This window comes from Chrysemys picta, chromosome 4 (assembly GCF_011386835.1).
Source record: "Chrysemys picta bellii isolate R12L10 chromosome 4, ASM1138683v2, whole genome shotgun sequence".
Classification (NCBI taxonomy): domain Eukaryota; kingdom Metazoa; phylum Chordata; order Testudines; family Emydidae; genus Chrysemys; species Chrysemys picta.
This window is the reverse complement of record NC_088794.1, coordinates 70,683,747-70,706,288: the sequence shown is the minus strand read 5'-3', so window position 1 is coordinate 70,706,288 and position 22,542 is coordinate 70,683,747. Positions and strand designations below refer to the sequence as shown.

The 22,542-nt window shown below is 40.7% G+C and overlaps 1 protein-coding gene across 2 annotated transcripts in view; it reads left to right on the top strand.

The window, feature by feature from the left end:
• SLC6A5 (solute carrier family 6 member 5) overlaps nucleotides 1–22,542 on the top strand; it is a 54,337-nt gene that overhangs the window by 13,203 nt on the left and 18,592 nt on the right. For both annotated transcript variants that reach the window (XM_024109135.3, XM_065592574.1), the window contains 6 exons: nucleotides 4,489–4,623; nucleotides 7,756–7,859; nucleotides 10,628–10,752; nucleotides 19,079–19,191; nucleotides 19,489–19,620; nucleotides 20,782–20,881. In XM_024109135.3, the coding sequence (XP_023964903.2) occupies nucleotides 4,489–4,623; nucleotides 7,756–7,859; nucleotides 10,628–10,752; nucleotides 19,079–19,191; nucleotides 19,489–19,620; nucleotides 20,782–20,881 (709 nt within the window). The remainder of the gene's footprint in view (nucleotides 1–4,488; nucleotides 4,624–7,755; nucleotides 7,860–10,627; nucleotides 10,753–19,078; nucleotides 19,192–19,488; nucleotides 19,621–20,781; nucleotides 20,882–22,542) is intronic.

Genomic DNA, 22,542 nt, shown 5'->3' with positions numbered 1-22,542 from the left:
ATGTTTCCAGGAGACTTGGACAACCTTTCATATTTCTGTTCAGTGTTCATAATGAAAGCTCCATTAACAGTTACAGTGACACTTATGCAATTATGGGAAATGTCTATGCAGTGACAATCATTTCTGCAGTCTTGAAAATTAAGCAACTTCACTTCATAAACTGGGGGAGTCAAGTTCAAATCTGAGTCCAGATACCCCTTGTTTCTCAGGAAACAGTCATTACAATGTAGCTGTGGAATTTCAGACACGACAACTCTTGCAAATTGAGTACAAGAGGTACAATTTCTAACTAAAATTAAGCCCCATTCATGTCTACCAGGAGAACTTTCTGTCAGGATTTTTTTTTTCAGCCACTGCACAAATGTGTTTCCAATCAAACAGGAGTTACCCCATCCTAAACAAAGAAATGTAGTTTCTCTACTGGGCAGTTAATTCCAAAGTACTTTGAAAGAAAATGATAATTCATTTACATATCAGATATACAAAGCTATCAAGCTAACAAGAGACAGCTGGCTACACCCCAGCAGGGAAGAGAAACTTCATCTGAGAAAGATAGAAGCAGAGTAGGGCCAACCCTCAAATAAGCATCAACTGGAATAAAAGCTTGACATGTAGAGTTCTAAAAGTGAGGCTTAATTTTACTTAGAAATTCTATCAGCCGCCCCAGGTGCAGCCAGGGCTCCAGCTGATAGCCCCGGGCAGCTGCTCCCCCGCCAGCCTGGGAAGTGGGAGAGGGATCCCCACTTCAGCACCCTCAGGCCTGGGGAGAGGGAAGAACTCTAAGGAGCAGAGGTGAGGCTGGAGGCTGCAGGGGAGGGGCTGAAATGAAGAGGATGAGGGATGATGGGGTGGAGGGGAATGTACTGATGATGGGTTCTGAGCAAATGTGGTGAGTGCTGGAAGGATGAGCTGAGGGTGGTAGGGGTTGATGCAGTAGGGGAGATGAACTGAGTGGTGGTGATAGGGGCTATTGGGCTGAACTGAGAGGGGTTGGGTGGGAAGAAAACTGATAGGGGATTGGGAGACAGGATTAATTGCTGGATAGGAAATGGGCAGATGTGGGGGTGAGAGCTCCTGCAGCAGAGGCCTACAATCACCAGTACCTGTGGGGGAGTGGGCAACGTTAACTGTCACATGCACACACCATGGGGGAAGTTCAAAAATCAAGAGACTGACCTAAAAAATACAATATAATCTTTTTTTAAGATGTCCTGATTTTAAGGCCAATCTCATGATTTTGGGGAGTCTGACTCATGATTTTTGATCTCTTGAAGTTGGCAATGCTGGAATTTCCAGGGGTGGGAGCAGGTCTTCTCACTCCAGGCGTGATGGGAAAAGTTGCTTTGTGAAGGGTGTGGGAAAGAAGATCCAGAAATGAATAAACTGAGACTTGCATATAGTAGTGAAACTGGTTTTTTTAATGAACCTAGAGTTCATGAAAAACTCTGGCTTGTCAGCATTGGAGATTGAAATTCTCCATGTAGCCACAGAACAGGTTCAGTCTGGCCAGAAGTAATAAAGCTCCAGGGCCCTACCAATCTGCCACAAGCCTGTCCTGTAGGGTTCACCTCCTGTAGGAAAAGAGGGTCATTCAGTTTCCAACCCACTTGAGTTCTTGACAACCCATCACAGTAAGGAAGCCCACTCCACACAAGACCAGAAGGGGTTAAGGCAGCTAGATAGACCAATTAACTGCCTAGGTTGCACCTGGAGGAGGTGGACAATTGGACACGGCTCAGCTGAACAGGAACAGGTGGGGCTGGATAAAGCCCAGGAGCTGACAGCAGAAAGGAGCTGCAAGGGAAGTAGTTTGCAGTCACTCCCTGGGAGAAGGGAGATGTGTTTGAGGCTATAGAGGCAAGTAGCCTACAGTTGTGCAGCTGGCAAACCCAGAGAGGGGGGAGAGCCAGAAAGGTGGGAAAAGCACCAAGGTATAGGATAGTGCAGACCCTGGCTGCTGATCAAAGGGCCCCAGAGCTGGTACCCAGAATTGAGGGTGAGTCTGTGTTCTCCTGCCAGCCACTGAGGAAGTGGCACAGACCAGGCAGTGGAGAGTGGACTGCCTGGGACAGTTCACCCTGAAAGACTTGTGATACCTTGGAAGGGGAGGTCTATAGTGACCTGGCTCGAAGCTGCAGCTAAACTGAAATGAGTGCCCATGCAGACTTCTGTACCAATTTACCTAAATAGGTTTAAAATGAAACCTTTAAAGCAGTGCCACTTTCTCATGTAGATAAGCCCTTAGAGATGAAAGGCTGAGCCATCCAGTTTTTCTAGTTACTTGGCCATATTCATGTTTAGTGTTACTCCTCTGACATTAGAGGAGTTATATTAGGGATGAATGGTGCCTAGAGTTTTCATTATAGTCCTTTGTGTGCAGTTGGGGTTGGGCATTCATTTGGTAGAATGCACTCTTTAATCATGCTACCTTTCAAATAGAACAAGCCAAATTCAGATCTTAAAAGCAATTTGGATGAAATAAAAGAAAGGGATGTAGAATTATCCCCTTTTCTATTTTATTTTTTAATTGGAGATATTTGTCTGCAAAGGCTGTCTAACATAATACGGGAAGCAGTGCACTGAATTAGGAAGCCATACAGTGGCAATCTTATTTTTTACCTGAATTAATTAGAAAAATGGCATATTTCAGGTATCTGAAAACTGCAGCATCTTATTTTTCTTTTAACTGAAATTTTCCACTGGCCACCATTATAAGCTTTGCAACTGCATGTTCCTTTTTGATGAGTAATTACTCAGTGAAAACAATATTACTGTTTGGACTTTCCAGTCAGGTGTGTATCTATTTTGGGAATAACTCAGTGCTGCGATGTCTACTGCCAACTCAAAATCTAGGCGTCTTCAAATTAATTTTTTGGAAGAGATCAATATCAAGATTCCTAACCAGAAACACCTCAAAACACGCAGTTAGTGATGGCTTATTCATTTGTTATACATTTATATCAATATTAATTATGACATATTAATGTACATTATCTATAACTGTGTTAATAATGTGCTGAGTGTTTATTGACTGAAGTTCCATGAAAAATGCTTCCAGTGTCATTAAAGTCAATACAGATTTTGAGATTGCGTTTTCGTTAAGATGTTTCTTCTACACATCCCATGATCACAAATATTCTATGATTATACATATTTTCATAACTAAGTGATTAAGGAGCTTAAATTCCCTTTAAAAATAACTTAAGGATACGTCTCATTAAAAGTCATGTGACATAACGATTATAGCACAAATTTTAAATATTTACAACCAAAAGACCAGGGACCAGAATTATTTTCTAATGAAATTCATGTAGAATTTGGAATGAGTAAATACAGAAAATTGTGATCTGTTTGTAGGCTGAAAAAAAAAAGAGATGAAATTTGTTGAGTAAAGTATTTCATTAATTTATTTGCCCAGCACTAGAGTTTATCTGCTAATTAAACTATTTTATCGTATTGTCCTTTTGGCATGGTTATGAACTGTATAAATGATTATGCTTTGGCACAATCATAATTTTATATTAACACTGCAATGAGACAAAAAATTCCAAAGATATGGCCCATGGATGCTCCATGTATTCCAATGAAACTCTCCAGCAGGGGTTCCTTGTACAAAAGCTTAGGAGACAGAGAGGAGTAGGCTACCAATGGAGTAAGAGTGAGGGCAATTGCTGATCTCAGAGTGGGTTCAAGTGAGATGGAAGCTGGGAAGGTATGTTCAAAAGTCATCTCAATTAAGGGGGTTGAGGTGAAGGATCTCAGTCCCAATAAGAGATTCAGGAGCTGCATGATATAAAAGATTTCAGTTTTTAGACCCTACACCATAGCCTCTAGCAGATCTTGACTCACTCAGCATTTTTTATATGACCAACTGGAACAACTCTACATATCAGTGTACTGAATAATTCATAATTAAATGAGAGATCAAATGTGTTCAGGCCATTAGATACTTAGGGCCTGATCCAAAGTTAATGGGATTATTTCCACTGACTTCAATGAGCTTTGGATCAGGCCCATAATTAATGTTTTAATTCTATATTAAGTTTTAAGAAGTGCAAACCAAAACACTGCCGATTTAGCCAATATTGGAAAATGAGATAGATTAGATTCTTCACCAGTGTAAATTGGCATAGCTCACTTAATTCTCATAGAGCTATGTTGATTTACACCAGCTCAGGATATTTGAATTTGGTTGTAAACTCCAACTTTTATCTCTCCTCCTTTCCCCCTTAACTATCTAGCACCCCAGCTTTCTGCACCTAATCTTTAGTGCCTTTGCTATTGCCACTAGCAAGAAGTGGTGTAACAGTGACCGCATTGTCAGGATCCCTGGGAAATAAACCTGTTGTCTTCCCACTCTGCTCCTCCTCTGGGCTAATGTGTCCGTGTATGTGGCTGGGAAAATGCTATTTCTAGGCAGTGGTGGACTACTCTTATTTTTGTCTCCTCATATAGATCCAAATCTATAACATTTTGTGGTCTTTCTAGGTCGTGTATTTTACTGCTACATTCCCTTATGTAGTGCTCATCATCCTGCTTATCAGAGGAGTAACCTTGCCAGGAGCTGGAGCTGGAATCTGGTACTTCATCACGCCTAAGTGGGAGAAACTAATTGATGCTATGGTGGGCTCATTATTCCACTTATAACACTTTATATGAGTTTGTTTTCCCTATCAGACTTATTACAAACATATTTGAGATGTGGAGTATTGGTGTTTGAAAAAGTCATCTGTGGAATCTTGTTCTCATCTCACTAATTTATTGCATGTTTCATTGTGTTACATTGACTGGAGTGTGTGTGTGTATATATATATATATATATATATATATATATATATATATATATATATATATATATATATATATATATATATATATATATATATATATATATATATATATTTCATGTTCTATTGGAATATGTTATGTATATCTTAGGTGACTTCCCCAAGCAGGGTGTTTCAGAATAGAAGTGTGATGGATGACACAAATTGGGGGAGTGCTAAATAATGAAGAGGGCAGGTCACTGATATAGAGTGATCTGGATCACTTGGTAAACTGGAGGCAAGCAAATCATATGTGTTTTAATGCGACTGAATGTAAATGTATACTTTTGGGAACAAAGATGATAAGCCATACTGACGGGATGGGGGAATCTATCTGGGAAGCAGTGACTCTGAAAAAGATGTGGGGGGTAATGGTGGCTAGTCAGCAGAACGTGTGCTCCCAATGTGATGCTGTGACCAAAAGAGCTAATGCGATCCTGGGATACATAAAAGGGAATCTGGAGTAGGAGTAGGGAGGTTATTTTACCTCTGTATTTGCCAGTGGTGCCATCACTGCTGGAACACCATGTCCAGTTCTGATGCCCACAATTCAGGAAAGATGTTGATAAATTGACGAGGGTTCAGAGAAGAGTCACGAGAAGGATTAAAGGATTAGAAAACATGCCTTATAGTGACTAAAAGAGCTCAATCTATTCAGCTTAAAGAGAAGGTTAAGGTGTGACTGATTACTGTCTATAAGTATCTATATGGGGAACACCTATTTAGTAATAGGCTCTTCAATCTAGCAGAGAAAGGTATAACATGATCCAATGGCTGTAAATTGAAACTAGACAAATTCAGACTGGAAATAAATTGTAGGTATTTGACAGTGAGGATAATTAATCCTTGGAACAATTTACCAAGTGTTGTGGTGGATTCTCCATCACTGACCATTTTAAAATCAAGATTTAAGATGTTTTTCTAAAAGATCTGCTCTAGGAATTAGGAAAGTTCTATGGCCTGTGCTATGAGGAGGTCAGATTAGGTGATCACAATGGTCCTTCTGTCCTTGGAATCTATGAATACATATTTAGAAAGTACAGATTTGCTGAGTTGATGTTGAAATTGTTCTTGGTTAATTTTAACCTATTAATAATACAACACACTTGCATGATTTATAGGTTTGTTGTTTTTTGTGGTTTACTTTAGGGTTCATGATTTAATACACACTGGAAAAAATTAAGATTATTCTGAAAAGTGAATCCTACTTTGATCACTATCAGATCAGGTTATGTAACTCTGCTCCATCAGTAATTTTGCTTTATATAAAGTGCAAATGTGCAGGTATAGAACATCTGTTATAACCAATATCATAGGTAACTAGAACCCCTAACTATATATAAGGGTTAAGCTTGAAGAATTTTTGATAATTATTTGTACTGCTAAAATACACTACAACATGAACTGGAAAGGATTGGAAGAAAGGTTATTTCTCAGCTTTCAACATGGCTCCCTCCCATACAGTTTGAACTGATGTTTGAAAACAAGTAGTTTTATTAGAGCAGCTAATAAATTAAAACATCAAAGATGTACATGTAGTATGTGTTTACTTTGATACTGATTTGCAGATGGGCCATGGAGGAACAATATTAAGTTTAGGTTAGATTTTAATGATCAAATTCAAGTCTGAGCTAGGGTTGGCGTTCAGGTTCGGATAATTAACATTGAAATCAGTTCAGGTGTAGCAAGATTTTGGTTTCAAATTGCTGAGATCTCAGAAAATCTGCCAATTTTCCAGGACGTAAATCATCTTCCCTGACATGATGTTGGGACACTGGTTGTATCTGAAACACAGCTGGAAAATTGTCCCCTTCTGGTTAGGTTTTATGGGTGGCTTTTTCTTCATAGCTACTTTGCTTATATTGGATTGTTTTTAACCCATTGGATTGTGTTGTTGTGAGTAGTAAATCCTTTCCACACAACTCCAGTTTATACACTGAAAGAAGTGGACAGATTTCCAAAAACTTCTGAAAATCTGGCCACAAGTGTCACAGTGAGAGCTGCTGGGATTGAAGCATATTTTGAAAATATGATGAAGTTTTTCAGTTATGATAAAAATGACAATCATTTTTATTGCTGGACACAAAACCCAACATTTGGACAAGTTTTGGTTCCATTATTTGTGTTGAAAATCAGATATTAAAATTTGGATGTAATAAAATTATCGAACATTTGAAAAATGTTCACCTGCTGTACTAAATGAGGTGCTGATCTCTCTTGAAAATTTGGCCCTAACTACAGGTGCTAAGCACTTGAATATCAGGCCCATAAATGCATCTGAGGCCTGTGCCCATGTTCTGTAGAAAATGATCTGTAATGACCTATAGCATGGATAGTGTCTGATATTTTTATTTTTAAAAGCCTTGATCCCAGGTGTATTTTCCTCTGATACGATGAAATTCAGACCTTGCGGGTGAGTGCCATAACTCCCATTGAAACTGGAGCTGAACTTGGCTCATGGTGTGTAATTTAGTTAACACAAAGTGGAGTTACTTCCTTGCATCAAGAGGAGAAAATGCCATTTTGACTGGATTTGGGAATATGATAGATAATCTATTGGTATTGACTGAACATTTTTTTTCTCTAGATCTGCATTTTCTTTGTTGAACACAGGTAAATCCATTCTGTTTTATACAGAATGTAATTCACTGATTATCTGTTTTCTATATTTGCCAAAGGTTATATTCTGTCCTCAGGTAGGTGCATCGTTCTTGTTCAAGCTAATGTGCAATTATCAAATAGGCACCATCCAGTTGAGGGCAGAATTTGGCCATAAATTGCTGTCTTATTAACATCAATTGTGTTTGAGTTTATTTAAACCATTTGTGTTAACACCTTAACTGTAATGTTTAATGGCACCATTGATTTCATTAGCCATCCAAAATCCTTCACTGAAGCTGACACTATTTTTTCTCCTGTGCTTTCTTAGGTGTGGAAAGACGCTGCCACTCAGATTTTCTTCTCATTATCTGCTGCGTGGGGAGGTCTAATTACTCTCTCTTCATATAACAAATTCCATAATAATTGCTACAGGTATGGAGAGGTTAAATTAATCAATATTATTCAAGACACACAATCTAGTAGCTTAAATCCAAAATGTGACTTACCTCTGATTTGTTGAAATCTGGCTGGAAAGGGTCTCGTTTTGTTGTATTTTTTAATTTCAAAATCCACCACTCCCAAAATGTGCATTGAGCTCACCATAGTCCCTGTGGGACATTTGTTCTCATTACAAGCAGTCAGTCCCAGGATGAAAAGCAATCCAGAAAGCTGTCAAGGACTCTGGGCAGTGTCATGAAATCCAGCACAATTGGTAATCTCTGCTGAAGAGCAACTCATGCTTACAATTAGGTGAGGGTCAAGCTGTATTGAGAGATGTGTGAGTGGGTAACACTCAGTTTCTACTTACGTGATTCCTGTTTCTAACAAGGCTGCTTATTACTCTTGCAGTTTCATTTACACCAATGTTACGATAAAAAAAAATTCTCCAAGGTCACAAACTTAGGAGACTTTTTTTTGGAAGAAAAAGTTCTATTTCGTTGGTTGAAAAAGTTGTCTTCACTCAGATTAGTTTTTTACTCAGAAAACCTATAAAATAAATGGTCATTTAAAAAAGCGTCATTATTAAAATTCATGCAATGCCTATGAGAACGATTAACTCACTTGCTGTTACGTTGGTCTGCCCCCCTTTGCTTCACTGATACTGCCTTTTTAAGAAGCAGTCCTTCTTCCATTGAAGCAAAACTCCCATTGATTTCCAGAGGAGTGATTAGGTGCTGATTCAGGAAAGCATTCCTATTCAGAACAGCATTTAAGCACATGGACTTAAGCGTATCTTCGAGTACTTTTCTGAATCAAGACATTAGATTGTAAGCTTGTTAGGACAAGGACCTTATCCTTAACGTCTGTGAAGCATCTAGCACGTTTTTGGCACTACTTACCAACCCAGTAAGTATGTCTCTGCATATCTTTTTAAGTCCCTGGACCAAGATTTATAAAAAAATAAAGCTGAAAATTAGTCTCCTAAATTCCTAATTAGGCACCTAAATATGTGGCCTGATTTTTCAAAAGAGCTGAGGGCTCAACAGCATCCTCTGAGTTCTAATTTTAGGTTTTGTTTTTTAAAAATCTTGGGCCCATGTCTTGGCTTTATTAGTACTGTCTGGACTCCTCTAACCTTGGAAAAACAGTGCTCCAAAACATAAGGAAAACATGCAGGTGCGAAAACAAAATATGTCATCTTCCTGTTCTGGTGGCTTAGTGTATTAATTAGCTAATGGCTTAATGTATTTGGAAAATGTTTGCTGAACTTCAGAATTAAAGGTACACTACTAAGTTTAAAAAAAAAACCTGGAAAAAATTCTTACGTTATTAATAAATCTCATAGTATTAAAGCTGAAAGAAATGTAAGAAGCTTAGTGCTTTTTCACCTATTGGTTTAATTTTACATTTCACACAGCTTGGATGGTAAAATAAGGCATGTCAGTTTTTCTCTTTATATAATCAGTTTTGTTTTCCAATTGGTTCATTCTAGTATGGCAAGGGCAAATTATTTTAAAAAAATTATTTTACCTACATTTCTTTTTTAAAATTCATGAAACCATTTATAACTGTCTTGCTTAAATCCACTTAGGCCCAAAATTTAGGGTATGTGTTACAAAAACTCTTTGATCATGTCCATTTAACTGAAACAATGGATAATGCTTCCTACTTTCTCTCTCACACTCCTTTTGAGGCTTGTCCCAGCCAAAACCCTTCCTTTGGAATGAGATTAGCACACAGTGATCTCCTTCCAAACAGAACGTTATCTACCTTCAGCAGAACTGAAGAATGATCATATATTGTATTATCTTGTTTAACGGATGCTCCATTAGGGACTCCAGGATGCTGTCAGCTCAGTGTGGATCTTGACATCGCTTTTCTTCTTGGGTCTAATGAGTAAATGGCAGTGAGACTGTGAGCAATTCAATGCCAACTTGGAAAAACTTTTTTCCAGAGTTTGAATTTTTGACCAGGGGCTTCTTTATTCATAGAGTTCGAAGTGGGAGTCTGACACTGTATTAATGACAGAATAGACATCTTAGCCAGGATGTGAGAACTCTGAAGGGGGATCATTATGGATTCCTTTATAAAGTCACACATGCTTAAAGAATAAAGCCCACTACTTGGGCACACACATCTCCTGAGGCTGCTCCTCACAACTCTGAAAAGATAATGAACACTGTATCAGAAAGTACTTGAAAGAGGGACTAGATGTAGGAGGTTGGGGGAATGATACAGGATATGGAAAGCTTCACATTGAGATGTCTGGTTTAAATTCAGCAAAGACAAACAGTGACTGAAAGTCATGGCTGTTTGGCGACCTACGCAAAATCTGTTGGACAGGTATCCACATCACAAACAATAAAAGCCCCACCATCACAATTCATCATAGCTTTATCAGGCAGTTTCAACAGAGGAGGCAAAGACTGAAAGGGCAAGAGAACTGAACGTCCTGCTTAGCCCTTGAGAAGCTCTCTCCAGAACATTGTTGAGTTACATTGGTGAGTCAGTGCAGGGAATCTTGTACTGCTGCTTCTTGCGGCTACTGCTCATCCAAAGACTTCTGTCTCCAGGTCAGCCTGACATCTTTCACCAGCACTACATTCCCTTGAAAAAGGGGTTGATGTGTGGTTGGGTGGGAAGTATCTTTTTCAATATTCTTATTGCTTGTGCACGTTTGTTACTTGAAGCACATCTACTGTCTACAAAGCTCTCTTTTACATATTAAAGCAAGCTGGAACATGTCTTTTTCTCCTCAGGGACACATTGATAGTCACATGCACCAACAGCGCCACAAGTATATTTGCAGGCTTTGTCATCTTTTCAGTTATTGGCTTCATGGCAAATGAACTCAAAGTAGATATTGAAGATGTGGCAGACCAAGGTACAGTATTCCCCCCTGCTTAGATTGGCTTCCAAAATGTGTATGAATGTATTCAATGATCTGTCTTTAACTGTATTGTTATTGCACTGCAAACATGCATCAGTTGGAATAGGGGAGCATGGCTGCAGTGTGCGCTGGAGGAGCCCAGTTGCCATACCAGGACCTCTTGCAGTATAGGCAGCAGAACAAAGCAAGACTGTGGGTTTCAGGCCCCCGGCAGGACTAATTCAGATTAGCATACAGAAATTTATATATACTCTAAGCAGACACAGTCTGTCCCCCACTGCTGCTGCTTCTGCTCCCCCAGACCCAGTGCTTAAAGTAGATTGAAGAAAGTGTGTGTGTGTGTGGGGGGAGGTGGGCAGGGTGTCTAGCATCACTTGCACATTTGCCTCCTCCCTCCGTCAATTCTGCACCCTTCCCCTGCGGTTTCACCTCTTCTTCTCAGGTAGCTGCTGGGGTTCCTCACCCTTGATGCTTGGGAGGGCTGCAACAGGGTCCCCTCTCCTCCTTCCCAGGATGGATGTTGCAGGGAGGGAGGCCCAAGTAGCCATCCCATTGATCACAGGAAGGGAGGAGCAAGGAAGGAGCAGAGCTGCTGGACTCTTTCCGCTCCCTACTCCTCTCCTGTGAGATTGGGGTGTGTGTGTGTTGGGGGGGGCAGGGGAGTCCTAAGGGGATGGAGGAGAGCTCTGTTGGCTTCCTGCAGCAGCTCAAATTGGCTGCTTACAACCCAGGAGGCAGGAAAGTAGGGAAAGTTGCCTAGCAGAGGGGGTTTTCTCCAGGTGATATTACAAATATGCATCTTTCAATCACCTGGCTTGCTTTTTAGAGATTTTATTTCCAGGGTCTGGGACTTGTGTTGATGTGGTGCATGTTAAGCACTTCCCAGATCCAGTAACAGTTAAAAGGGGTTGCTGATATGGTGGTGAGATGTGAGGGAGGGGGGCTTTAATCTAGGGGGGTCAGTTCAGAAGCTGGGAACGTGAGGTTCTGAAATGTGGAACCAGGGAGAGATTTGTGAGCAGGGCTGGCTAATGGAGTGGGGTGGTCATAAATTGGAAGTGGTATGGATTGGATTGACAGAGGGGTGTGTGTGTCTGTGTGTGTGAATATGGAGTGAGTACAAGTGACAGGTGAACTGGTGCTTTGTCTGTGATTGTAGATGGGATGGGATGGGAGGTAGGAGGGTAAGAGCTTTATTGGCCAGGACAGAGAAAAAAAGTTGAGAGGAGCTTATAATAGCCTCACAGAGGGATAAATGCTATTCTCCTTCAACTTACTGTGTCTGTGGGTGTTCCACATCAGGATGTGCATGTGCCTGTACATTTCTGATCAGAGATTTTTGTCAGCAGTTTCTGTGGGTCTTCACCTGCACCTTATGGATCATCTTGCTGCAGAACAAGGATATATAGGGAGGGAGGGATGTGTCGCTGCTCCAGTTTCTTCTCAATTGCCTGTGGCTTGAGAGGGAGTGTTGCAGTGTCCGCTTGGTAGCTATACAGCTTTCTCGTTTCCTTTTTCTTATTTAGCACAACTTTTGTGCTTTTGGTGGGACTTCTTCCCCCCATTCTTTTTTTGCCTGGGTGGGGCCTCAGTTTCAGCTTGGCCCTTGGTAGCTGTGGCCTGCATGGTTCAAGGGCCACCCCTTTATCCCCAAAACTTTTGCCTGAGCTGTTAAGAATGCTTCGGTGACTGCCCCAGCTCTAGCTATGTTAAGCACAAACCTTGGGAGCCCTTCAGAGTTTTCCAGACTATCCAAAAGGAAGAGATCCCGTTCTCGAAGAGGGAAGTCATCCTCTCAACCTGGGGAAAAAGGAAACCTTGCATCCTGGTATGGGTACGCTGAGGCTTCTACCTCCTCTGGTACCGAGACCTTGGGTCCACCTAAGAAGAGCATGCTTCATATCAAGAAACCTTCCAGTAAGCAATCTCAAGTGGCATTGGTATCAGTACCAGAATCCAAGACTTGTAAGCTTAAGGAGTCCTCCAAGACCAAGGTCTCGAAGCCATTGACAATGGTGTCGTCTTCAGGCCACAGTAGAATGTGCATGGAACCATCCATTATACTGCCTAATGTGTTGATTCCTGAGAAATAGCATCCAGATTCACCAGTACTGTCCAGGATCTTTTCTCATAAAGACCTCTGCATCCTGGAAAAGCCAGAATCCCCTCTGTTGAGGGCTACCAAGAAGGACTGTCCGCCGGTACTGACTTACCCTTTTTGAAGCTGACAGGCTCCAGTCCTTCCACATACTTCTATGAAGGGTTGACCACTGGTATGATGTGGTCACTGCCCTCTCCCCCCATGGGCCTACTGAACCCTATTTGTCAAGGGACACCATGAGGGATTTCCAAGTACTGACTTATCCACTTGTTTTAGCACATCCTTCTCCGAAGGCTCGACCTCTGGTACTGATGTGTTTACTGGTCCCTCACTGGCCTCCAGTATTGACAAAACCCCCTGTACTGACACCTCTTGCTCCACCACTGACCTCTGGATTCCAACACAGGATTCCAACACCTTGCCCTTCCAGCCTCCCTCCCTGAGGTACATCCTGAGGAAGAACCCCCACCTCCCACCCCCAGCAAACAAATGACGCAGCAACCCTGCCAAGAGCAAACACGGGGTCTTGTCCCTTTTTCCTTGTGTCCCATAACATTGGACTCATTGGAACTTTTGGGCCCCATATGGTGACCAGTTCTACAGCATGCTGTCATGCAGGGGGCCAGTAAGAACAACGCCATCAGTAACAGGTCACCTTCCACTGGAAGGACCCCCAGAAGAGCAACAGCTAGGTGCAGAGGAGGAGACTCCACCTTCTCACAAATCGTCCTCTTCACTAGACAAGGCTGTTATCCTCTCCCTCCCGCCATCCTACATGGATGATTTCAAGACCTTTCAGGATCTCCTGAAAAGGATTGCAAAGGTCCTAGAGTTTCCACTGGGAGAGATACCAAAATCTCAACATTCTTTACTGGATATTCTACATGACAGGAATGTGTCCCTCTACTTTCCCTAGAATCTTTGAGCAACCTTGCAATCTATTGGCATCTACCTACCTGTGACAAGAAGAACACACAGCAAGTCATAGGCAGCTCAGTGGTCTCACCCAGTTCACTATCAATCCAGAGACTGACTGAACTTCTGAGAAAGAAACCTAGATTCCCTAAGAACGGGCCATCTTCCACAGTTATATCATAGTTGGTCACTTCTTCTAAATGGCTGATTTGACCCGCTGGTCGAGAGTCACAAACCATTCCCCTTTCTGATTCATATACTGCACCTATCCTCCCACCCCTCTGGGGATCATCTCTACCATTTCCTACCTTGCCCTAAATATAAGGTTGAACAGATAGAATACATGCTAACTATTTATGATAAACTAAGGGACTATTCAAAGTGATCCTCTTGTATTTAGCTGTGCCACTCTGAGTACCTTTCCCAGAACCGAGGAAGAGCTCTGTGTAACTCTCAACAATGGAAGTTGGTCCAATAGAAGATATTATCTCACCCAGTTTGTCTCTCTAATATCCTGGGGCTGACACAGCTACAACACTGTATATAAGTCAATGGTTGCAACATTCAGTAAAACTATTCATTAGGCTCATTCAATATCCTTACCTAAAGCAACCCAATTCACTAATCTATTTTGTAACCACATACAGCATGATGAGACACATTTTGCAATGTACTATGTCTAGACAGCAAAGAGTGCTTTTCCCTAGGAGCTCCGGTGCATATTGCAGAAGTTACAAAAAGAGAGAACTGAAGCATTTTTTCGATAAGATGTTGCATGTCCCACAATCTGAGGGATATTTAGCTTTGGAATTCAAGGATTACAGCTTTATTCAAATACTAACATATATATCAACAGAGTAGAAGTTTGTTGGTTTTCTACCTGGTCCATCTTTCCATTATATGTTTGCCTAGGACAATGGGACCCTGATGCTGATTAGAGCCTGTAATCACTACCACAATACAAATAATAATGGACAATAGCATCTGGGGAACGGTGCGCTGCCTTTATATTTAATGAAGGCAGCTGAAACCAGGGGGATTGTAACTAGTGACCATCCTTGGTTATAATCTCATGAGCCTTGAATGCTGTTCTCTTTCACATCAAGGGCCCACGATTTTGGTATGTCCTTCTCCTGGATATATGCTGGAGTATGTGTGACATCCTTCTCATGCGGTGAAGCTTAATGGTCCTTTTTGTTTCTTTCCAGTTTCATTTGAATGGAAGGTACTGTTGTATATTCTGTGACTGGTGTACTAATGATCTGTTTTCCCCCTCTGCATCCACTTCCAGTTAGGGAATGTTACTTTTCCATTTGTGACATTCATTTATTTCCATATTAATTTCCATATTCCCAACAGAGGCGCTGGTCTTTGGGTTACTTTTGAAACAGATATTTGTATTATTTGCTTGCTACATTTGACTGGATATGGCTGCTGTGGTTTGAGTATGACATTGCACTGAAGCATTTTGACTTATTTGCTGTACTACTTAATGAGTACTGGCAACAAGTAATGGTCTGATGAAAATGACAAAGGGAAGGGATGCTGTCCAGAGCGGAAGAGAGCTCTTAAATAACATTGGGCACAGCACTGTGACTCCTAAGCCAAAACTACTAGTCCTTTGGAGCATTTCAAATGGAAAGACAAGATGAGATTGCCACAATTGGTGTGTATGAGCACACAAGCTGCAAATTAAAAATAAATATGCAACCATCACTGATCTTTTTGTGTACATGTGATACGCTTTTAGCATTCCCACATTAAGTCAGATTAATCTTTAGCACACATACAATCCTTTCCAGGAACAGGAGGAAAATGAAGCACAGCCTCAGTGAGTCATAAGAGAAGGAGGGAGAACAGCACAGAATACAAAGAGGCTCCTAACATAAGGAGGACTGAAGAGTTCAAAAAGTGAATGTCACATACTCATGGCTCCTGGGCATGAAGATGTTTCTCTGGCTGCATTAATGTGTATACATTAAGCTATTTTTCTGACAGCTTTATGGTGTGGATAAATCCAGCAGTTCAAAGCTCAGAACAGGGTCTAAGGTAACGGATGAGCATCTTGATTCAAAGGCTGCATTAGTGAGTTGATAATGAAACACAGAGATCAAGAAGTCTGGTAATGTTTGCAGTTACTGAGCGCTCTTTCCGGAGTACGTGTTAATGAGCATGAATTTCCATTCAGTGCCCTGGGTCATTTGGTAGAGCTGCAGGATTCAAATGGAGCATAGGTAGCATAAGCTGTAACATTCAACAATCCTATCATACTGACGGGGAATATTGCCAGTGACGTGGATAGAAGCATTTCCTGTTCCATTCACCAGTCTTTCACTGAAGCATATGTTTCCCCAGAGCAGTGATATTTTTATATTATCAATGCTGCTACAACTAAAAAAAAATTGTAATGGAAGGAACAAGGTGATGAAAGAAAGAGACACTCTCATTGGTTCATTCTGTACATTGCTGTTCCATAGACTAGAAGTGGTAGTATGTAGTATTGGAAGCATAATCAGCTGGACTCTAAAGTTTCTCCTGAGACATTAAAGGTGCAGTTAGGATATAGTAAACCAATAGGTAATTCTTTATTTTTAGGATGCTGGGCTTGCATACACATGGTAGCTCCTGGGTTTGTTAGCTTGCATCTTGAAAAACTAGCTTGTGTGAGACAGAGTTCTACCATGTAGAATCTGTTTATGTTCTAGCCTGGAATAACCAATCATGGAATGGATTGCTTACTACACTACAGAAGCAACAACTCAAGTGAGTGAGGGGAGAATTTTACAGCACATTAGCAGGTCAACTCTACCTCTTCTCCCTAGCAAGAAATAGGTGACGTGCTATTTGGGAAGTCAACTTAAATTAATTCAGCCTTCAATGTCTCCTCTGTTATGTTTGTCAGACAACCTTTAGTGCAGTCCCATCTCATGGCTGGACTTGCTGTATGTTCATCCTGCATTAGTACCAAATCTGGGATCCAAACTTGGACCCTTGTATTTCATAGACAGATGCTCTACTGGATGAGCCAATGATGGTCTTCTCCTGGCCAACCAAGTGGAAACTGTGTAAAATTTGTTTAAACTATAAGTCATTTTGCCTGTCTTCCTGTGACAGGACGGTAATAGCAGTTTTATCATATGCAATCTTACATGCTTGCTGTACTGTGCATCTACTTCAGACAATCCTTGTATAATGATAGCTTGAAAGCAACTTCCCTCCCCCACCCCGGTAAAGAAACATTGGAAACAGGATTTGTCATGGGTTATGCGCATATGAGTGATAATCTCAGGGGGTGCTCCTCTGAGTTTGAAAAAGCAGTGAACTCCAAATCAACCAAGCAACAGAGCATGTTAAAATAACCCGTTTTGTACTTGCTGGGTTTGAAGGTTACGGATGACAAGTATCTCTAAGAGAAGCTGTTGCAAACACATGCATGGGAATGTAGCTCCATCCCAAGTATCCAAAAACAGGCAACATCATTTCCATCAGCTTTACTAGGAAACATAGATGCATGCTTTATTCTGTATGGCCCTTGAAGGTGAAAAAAGAAAACACTTTGGTGAAGAATGATCCCTTCAAACATACTAGGACAGATTCTTTTCTTGTAACCCATGAAATGTATAAAATTAAATTTCCAATTGTGTACCTCTCAGCTACAGAGTTGAGCATCTAAACAATTGCTGATACTGTTTTTGAGCAGCTTAGATGGTTCATTATACTACAGAGCAAATAAAACCAGCATCCACAGCATAGCGACAGCGAAACTTATCTGATGTGAACTCAAATAGAGCTCCTTAGTGGCACTGAAGTATCTCAAAAATGCAAGATGGCCCAATATAAACCAAAGGCATGAGATTTTGGCTCACTAAGGAAAATATATTGGTTTTTGTCTTCCATACATTTGTCCGGGAAAGAAAAGACCTGATCCACAAAGTGTCTTGAAAAAATGAAATACTGTATGCTGCTCAAAATGTTTCCTACAGCTGTCATTTTTGAGCTGAAATAATTTGCACATTATCCACTGGCACCTTTTCTCTTAACCATTTATCTATGTAAAGACAGAGCATTTGTGTAACAGCTGAATCCCTTAAGGGGTAAAGGTTCTGACTTATGCTGAAATGGATTGCACAAAGACGACTGGTTAACTGAAGCATGAACACTTAACAAGATGGCTTTTCTCAGATTGGTAACCAAAGAATTTGTGTGTGTGTCTGTTGTTGTATATTTCCATCTTGTATCTCTCATGTATTCATTCTCTTGTGTTCAGTCTTCTGAGCACTCACATTCTCTTTTACATGCTATCTCACCCATTCTCATGTGATGATTCCATGCTCCCTCTCTTTCTTATTCTTTTACTTAGTCTTCCCCATATATAATGGGAAATACCAGTGTTTTTAGGATTAATGCTTCCATTAATCAATCTTTTTATTTTAAGCGCTATCCTGATTCAAACAAATGATACTGCAGCCTCCAGAAATAATTTCAAGGTGTGCTGCTAAAATTATACTGGAACAGATGAAACATTTGCCAAACTGAAGTATGGAATATGGCTGCAAGCTTGGAGAAAGAACTGACAGCATAAGGGACATGTAATCATAGGTGTTAGAGATGGAAAAGACCAGGTAGTCCATCTCCCTGCCAACAGCATGGCTTCTAGTGCAGCAGTTTCCGAACTGTTATCAGCAGAGTGTTCATATGGTCCTCAAAGAAGTGGCTAGTCACATGGTGTTGGTTTTCCTCCCTGTTTCCACTCCTTGTTTCCAGCTGCATCTGCAGAAGCCCAGGCAAATGTGAGAAGTAGTATAGACCATAAGACAATCTCTCTTAGAATCTGGCCCATGGTATATGCACTCTCCCCCTGTCTGGAGATTGTTGATGATGGGAAATTAATTCCAGATTATGAAAGAAAGTTACAACTGAACTTCCCTGGTCTGATTTTGTCTGATTTGAAACTAAATTTGTCTGAAATGCTGTAATATCCAGGTTAAACATCCTGCAACTTGAAAATTATGTACTGTATATTATATATAACGTATGCTGAAATCCGTTATTCAAGAATAGGACACGAAAGCAATAGAATAGTAGCCACCCAGGGCCAAATTCTGCTACACTTACATTGCAATAGGTAAGACTTCACACCGTGGACTAAGGGAAGCAGTCTGGGCCTTAATTGTAAACTAGAACAAAATAGCATTGTATTGTTTCCTGAAACTTAGCTCTTTCTAGCTCCCTGATATTTTCCTTCCTAAAAATAATCGTTGTCGCTCAAGATACCACAATCATTTCCTTTTTTGTCATTTCTAGGTCCTGGCATTGCCTTTGTGGTTTATCCTGAAGCCTTAACCAGGCTTCCTCTCTCTCCGTTCTGGGCTATAATATTCTTTTTGATGCTTCTAACTCTTGGATTGGACACTATGGTAAACTGCTTTTTTCAACTTTCTTCTTGCTCCACCACTTCTGTCTTTAGGATCATGTTACATACTACTTGCTATGTGGTCTGTTACTAAACCTCTTTGAGAAGAGAGAAATGAACTGAGGACAATAATACTTAATTCATAGGGAAGCTTTGAATTTTCATAGTTAATGTTTAAAATGATAGGTGCTGAGCACAATCCTGTACACAGTGAATTTATTGTGTAGTCTATTTCTCCATCATAGCATATTTTGTATAAAGGCTAGATTATTATTAATGTTTTGTTTTTCTGTGATCCCAGTTTGCCACTATTGAGACGATTGTGACCTCCGTTTCAGATGAGTTTCCCAAGTACTTGCGTACCCACAAACCACTGTTCACTCTTGTTTGCTGCATTTCCTTTTTCATCATGGGATTTCCTATGATCACTCAGGTAAAATATTGTCTTTGAGCACCACTGTGACTTGTCCTTCAATTCCTCTCTCACATGAGATAATGGTTATGTCCCAGTTTCCCAATGGAGCCCATGCCTCCTGACTCTGGAATAGCCAGAGATACTGGATTTTAAGAACTGTTAATTTTGTTTTAAGATTCTTTTCAGAGATTGTCTCCTTCTATGCCCTATAAACTGGGACTCATGGGTACTAAGGCCATGTCTACACTGGGAGCACTTTACCAGTATAGGAATACTAGTATACTATGCCAGCAAAGTGCTCCTAATGTGGACACAGCTACATCTACAAAGCACAGTTTTGTACTGGTATAGTAAAACCCACCCCCACAAATGAACCAAGCTTTATTGGTAAAAGCATGGTTTTGCTGGTATAGCTGAGTCTACTCTAGGGACTTGTGCTGGCACAGCTATGTTAGACAGGCCTAACACACCTTTATACCCCTGAATGACATAGCTATACTGGCAGTGTAGACATAGCTTAAAGCACCTTTCCTTACAGGTGGAGGGATACAAAAATAGTTCCAATCAAATTTTGGAAAGAAATCTAAATTGTCCTGTAGTGTATTCAGCATACAACCAGTACATGCTGGGCTGCTGCAGTACCTCAGGCCATAGCTATATTGTGTGTGTGTGTGTAAATATATTTAAATAAAAATTTTACCTTAAAAATAATCTTGCTGCTGATGAAAGGTGCTGTAAGGCAGCAATAGACATAGGACAGATGCAGAATGGACACCAGTTGTGGAAGCTTCCTCACCCTGCCACCCCAGTATGCCTCAGCCCTGGCTGGGCTTCGTGTGTGTGTGTGTGTGTGTGTTACATTCCTTGCCCTGTCTGTTGAGATTGCCAAGAAAGAGGGTGCCAGTTGTGGTGATATTTTGCAATATGGATCCTTATCAACTGGGAGGTGAACTGAGAACACACCCACCCACGCATTTCACATAAGCCACTGAAAAGCTGCTAACTACTTCTGGCATTACTGACCTTGGGATGGATTCAAACCAGCAAATTAGAGGTGAAAAGCTCTTTATTCCATTGGTCCACACTTTATGCTATGCAGAGGGTGGGAATAGTACATAGTAGACAGATACAATATATAGCATATGTGTGCCATAGGTAATTGCCTTTTTTTAACTTTAGGGTGGACTGTACATGTTACAGCTTGTGGACACTTACGCAGCTTCTTACTCTCTTGTCATCATTGCCATCTTTGAGCTTGTTGGGATTTCATATATATATGGTAAGACATCAGTATTGTTGTTGGATAGCATTTAGAGATGGATATGGCGAAAGGGATGTTTACGGTACATGACGAAATAAGAAATAAAGGAAGTGGCAGCGCATGGAAGTTTAGCTTTGAATCTCCTCAGCAGTGCAATGCAATATTAGAAAACAAGAGAAAAGAGGTTCAGAAACATTATTTTAAATGAATGATTCAGTGATGCTTCCTTACCAGAGCAATTCTCTAAACTTATATATTCAGGTGATTACTATTTCCATAGCACAAACAGTGTGCTGGTCATTTCAGCAAGTGGTTAATTATGATTATTATTATTATACATTTATCCAATCGTATTGGATGAATACTAAGAAGTTGTTTAAAATATGCAATAAATTAAGCAATGGGTAAGATCCTCAGCTGGTGTAAGTCAGTGTAGCTTCATTAACATCAAGAGAACTACATCAGTTTATACCAGCTGAGGTTTCTGGCCCTAAAAACTGTTTAGGAGTGATGCTTTCAAGAGACCCATTCTTGGAAAGAGGCACTGTCCAACAATGGTACAAGGAAATGTGAAGCTCTCCCTTTGCAAAAGACAATCCCTGCCTTCAATCTTAATATTCTCCTGGAGACACTTGGTGACGTGTCTTCATTAGAAAATGCAGTTGTGTTAGAACATGATATTGAGGGGTCATGATGAGAAGCACAGTTCTGCAGTCAGTGCAGACAGGGATGAATTGTATCTAATGTTATATCAGTTGGTAGTAAGTAATCCTCTAATTTTCTAGTGAAGAGAAACCCTTGGGCACACACAATGTTTCATTTTTAGGCCCTGCTCCTGAAATGTGATGTGCATAGACACTTGGGTCCATCTGTAAATGAATGGCTCAAAGCTGATCTCATTTCAAAGCACATTGACCTTGTGGTTACTGTAGAATGTCCACTTGTTGCTGAGGGGTGAAAGTTATGTGAAGGATGTGAAAAGAAGGAGAGATTGGGGCAAAAGTGGTATAACTGGGGCTATTGAGCCAGTTTTACCTATTATCTTCTACAACAGCATGCTAGTTTAAATGGTGGTAGTGTCGTTGAGGGATGGGCATGGCAGGGATTAAAGTTAGCCTTTGCTATCAGTCTGTGCCTCTGACTCTGAGTATATAAATCTCGTTACCTCATTAAAATGAGTAGAGCTGAATTCTCTGAGTTCACAGACTCGGGTGGAGTGGGTTTGCGTAGGGATAAGTTAGGGCAGAAGTTAGCCCAATGAACAGGAAATGTTACCCAGCTACACAATGTGAAATGTTGAAGGAGAGCTTCAGGCTGTTGGATTTTGTTTGATCAAAATGATCTTTGCTTCCATGTCCACAACAGTTATGTATTTTAATTAGAGATGATTCAGAATTTATAATAATCAACACACTTGGGTAGAACAAAAATACCAGATAATATTGGTAATGGTTACCAGCTTGGCATCCAAATAACTATCCAAAAGGGACTCAGATCTGAAGCTTGGCAAGATTTCCTGAAGTGAAATCTAAAGGACAGATCATGGGGGAGGAGAGAGGGGTGACAGCAGTGGTGGCGGGATGCCTGGTTTCTGCTCCTGGCTCCTAGACTAGCTTGCCTCAGTTTACATGTGGAAAGGCAACGATAATACGTCTCTGCCCCTTTGGGATGCGGTGAGA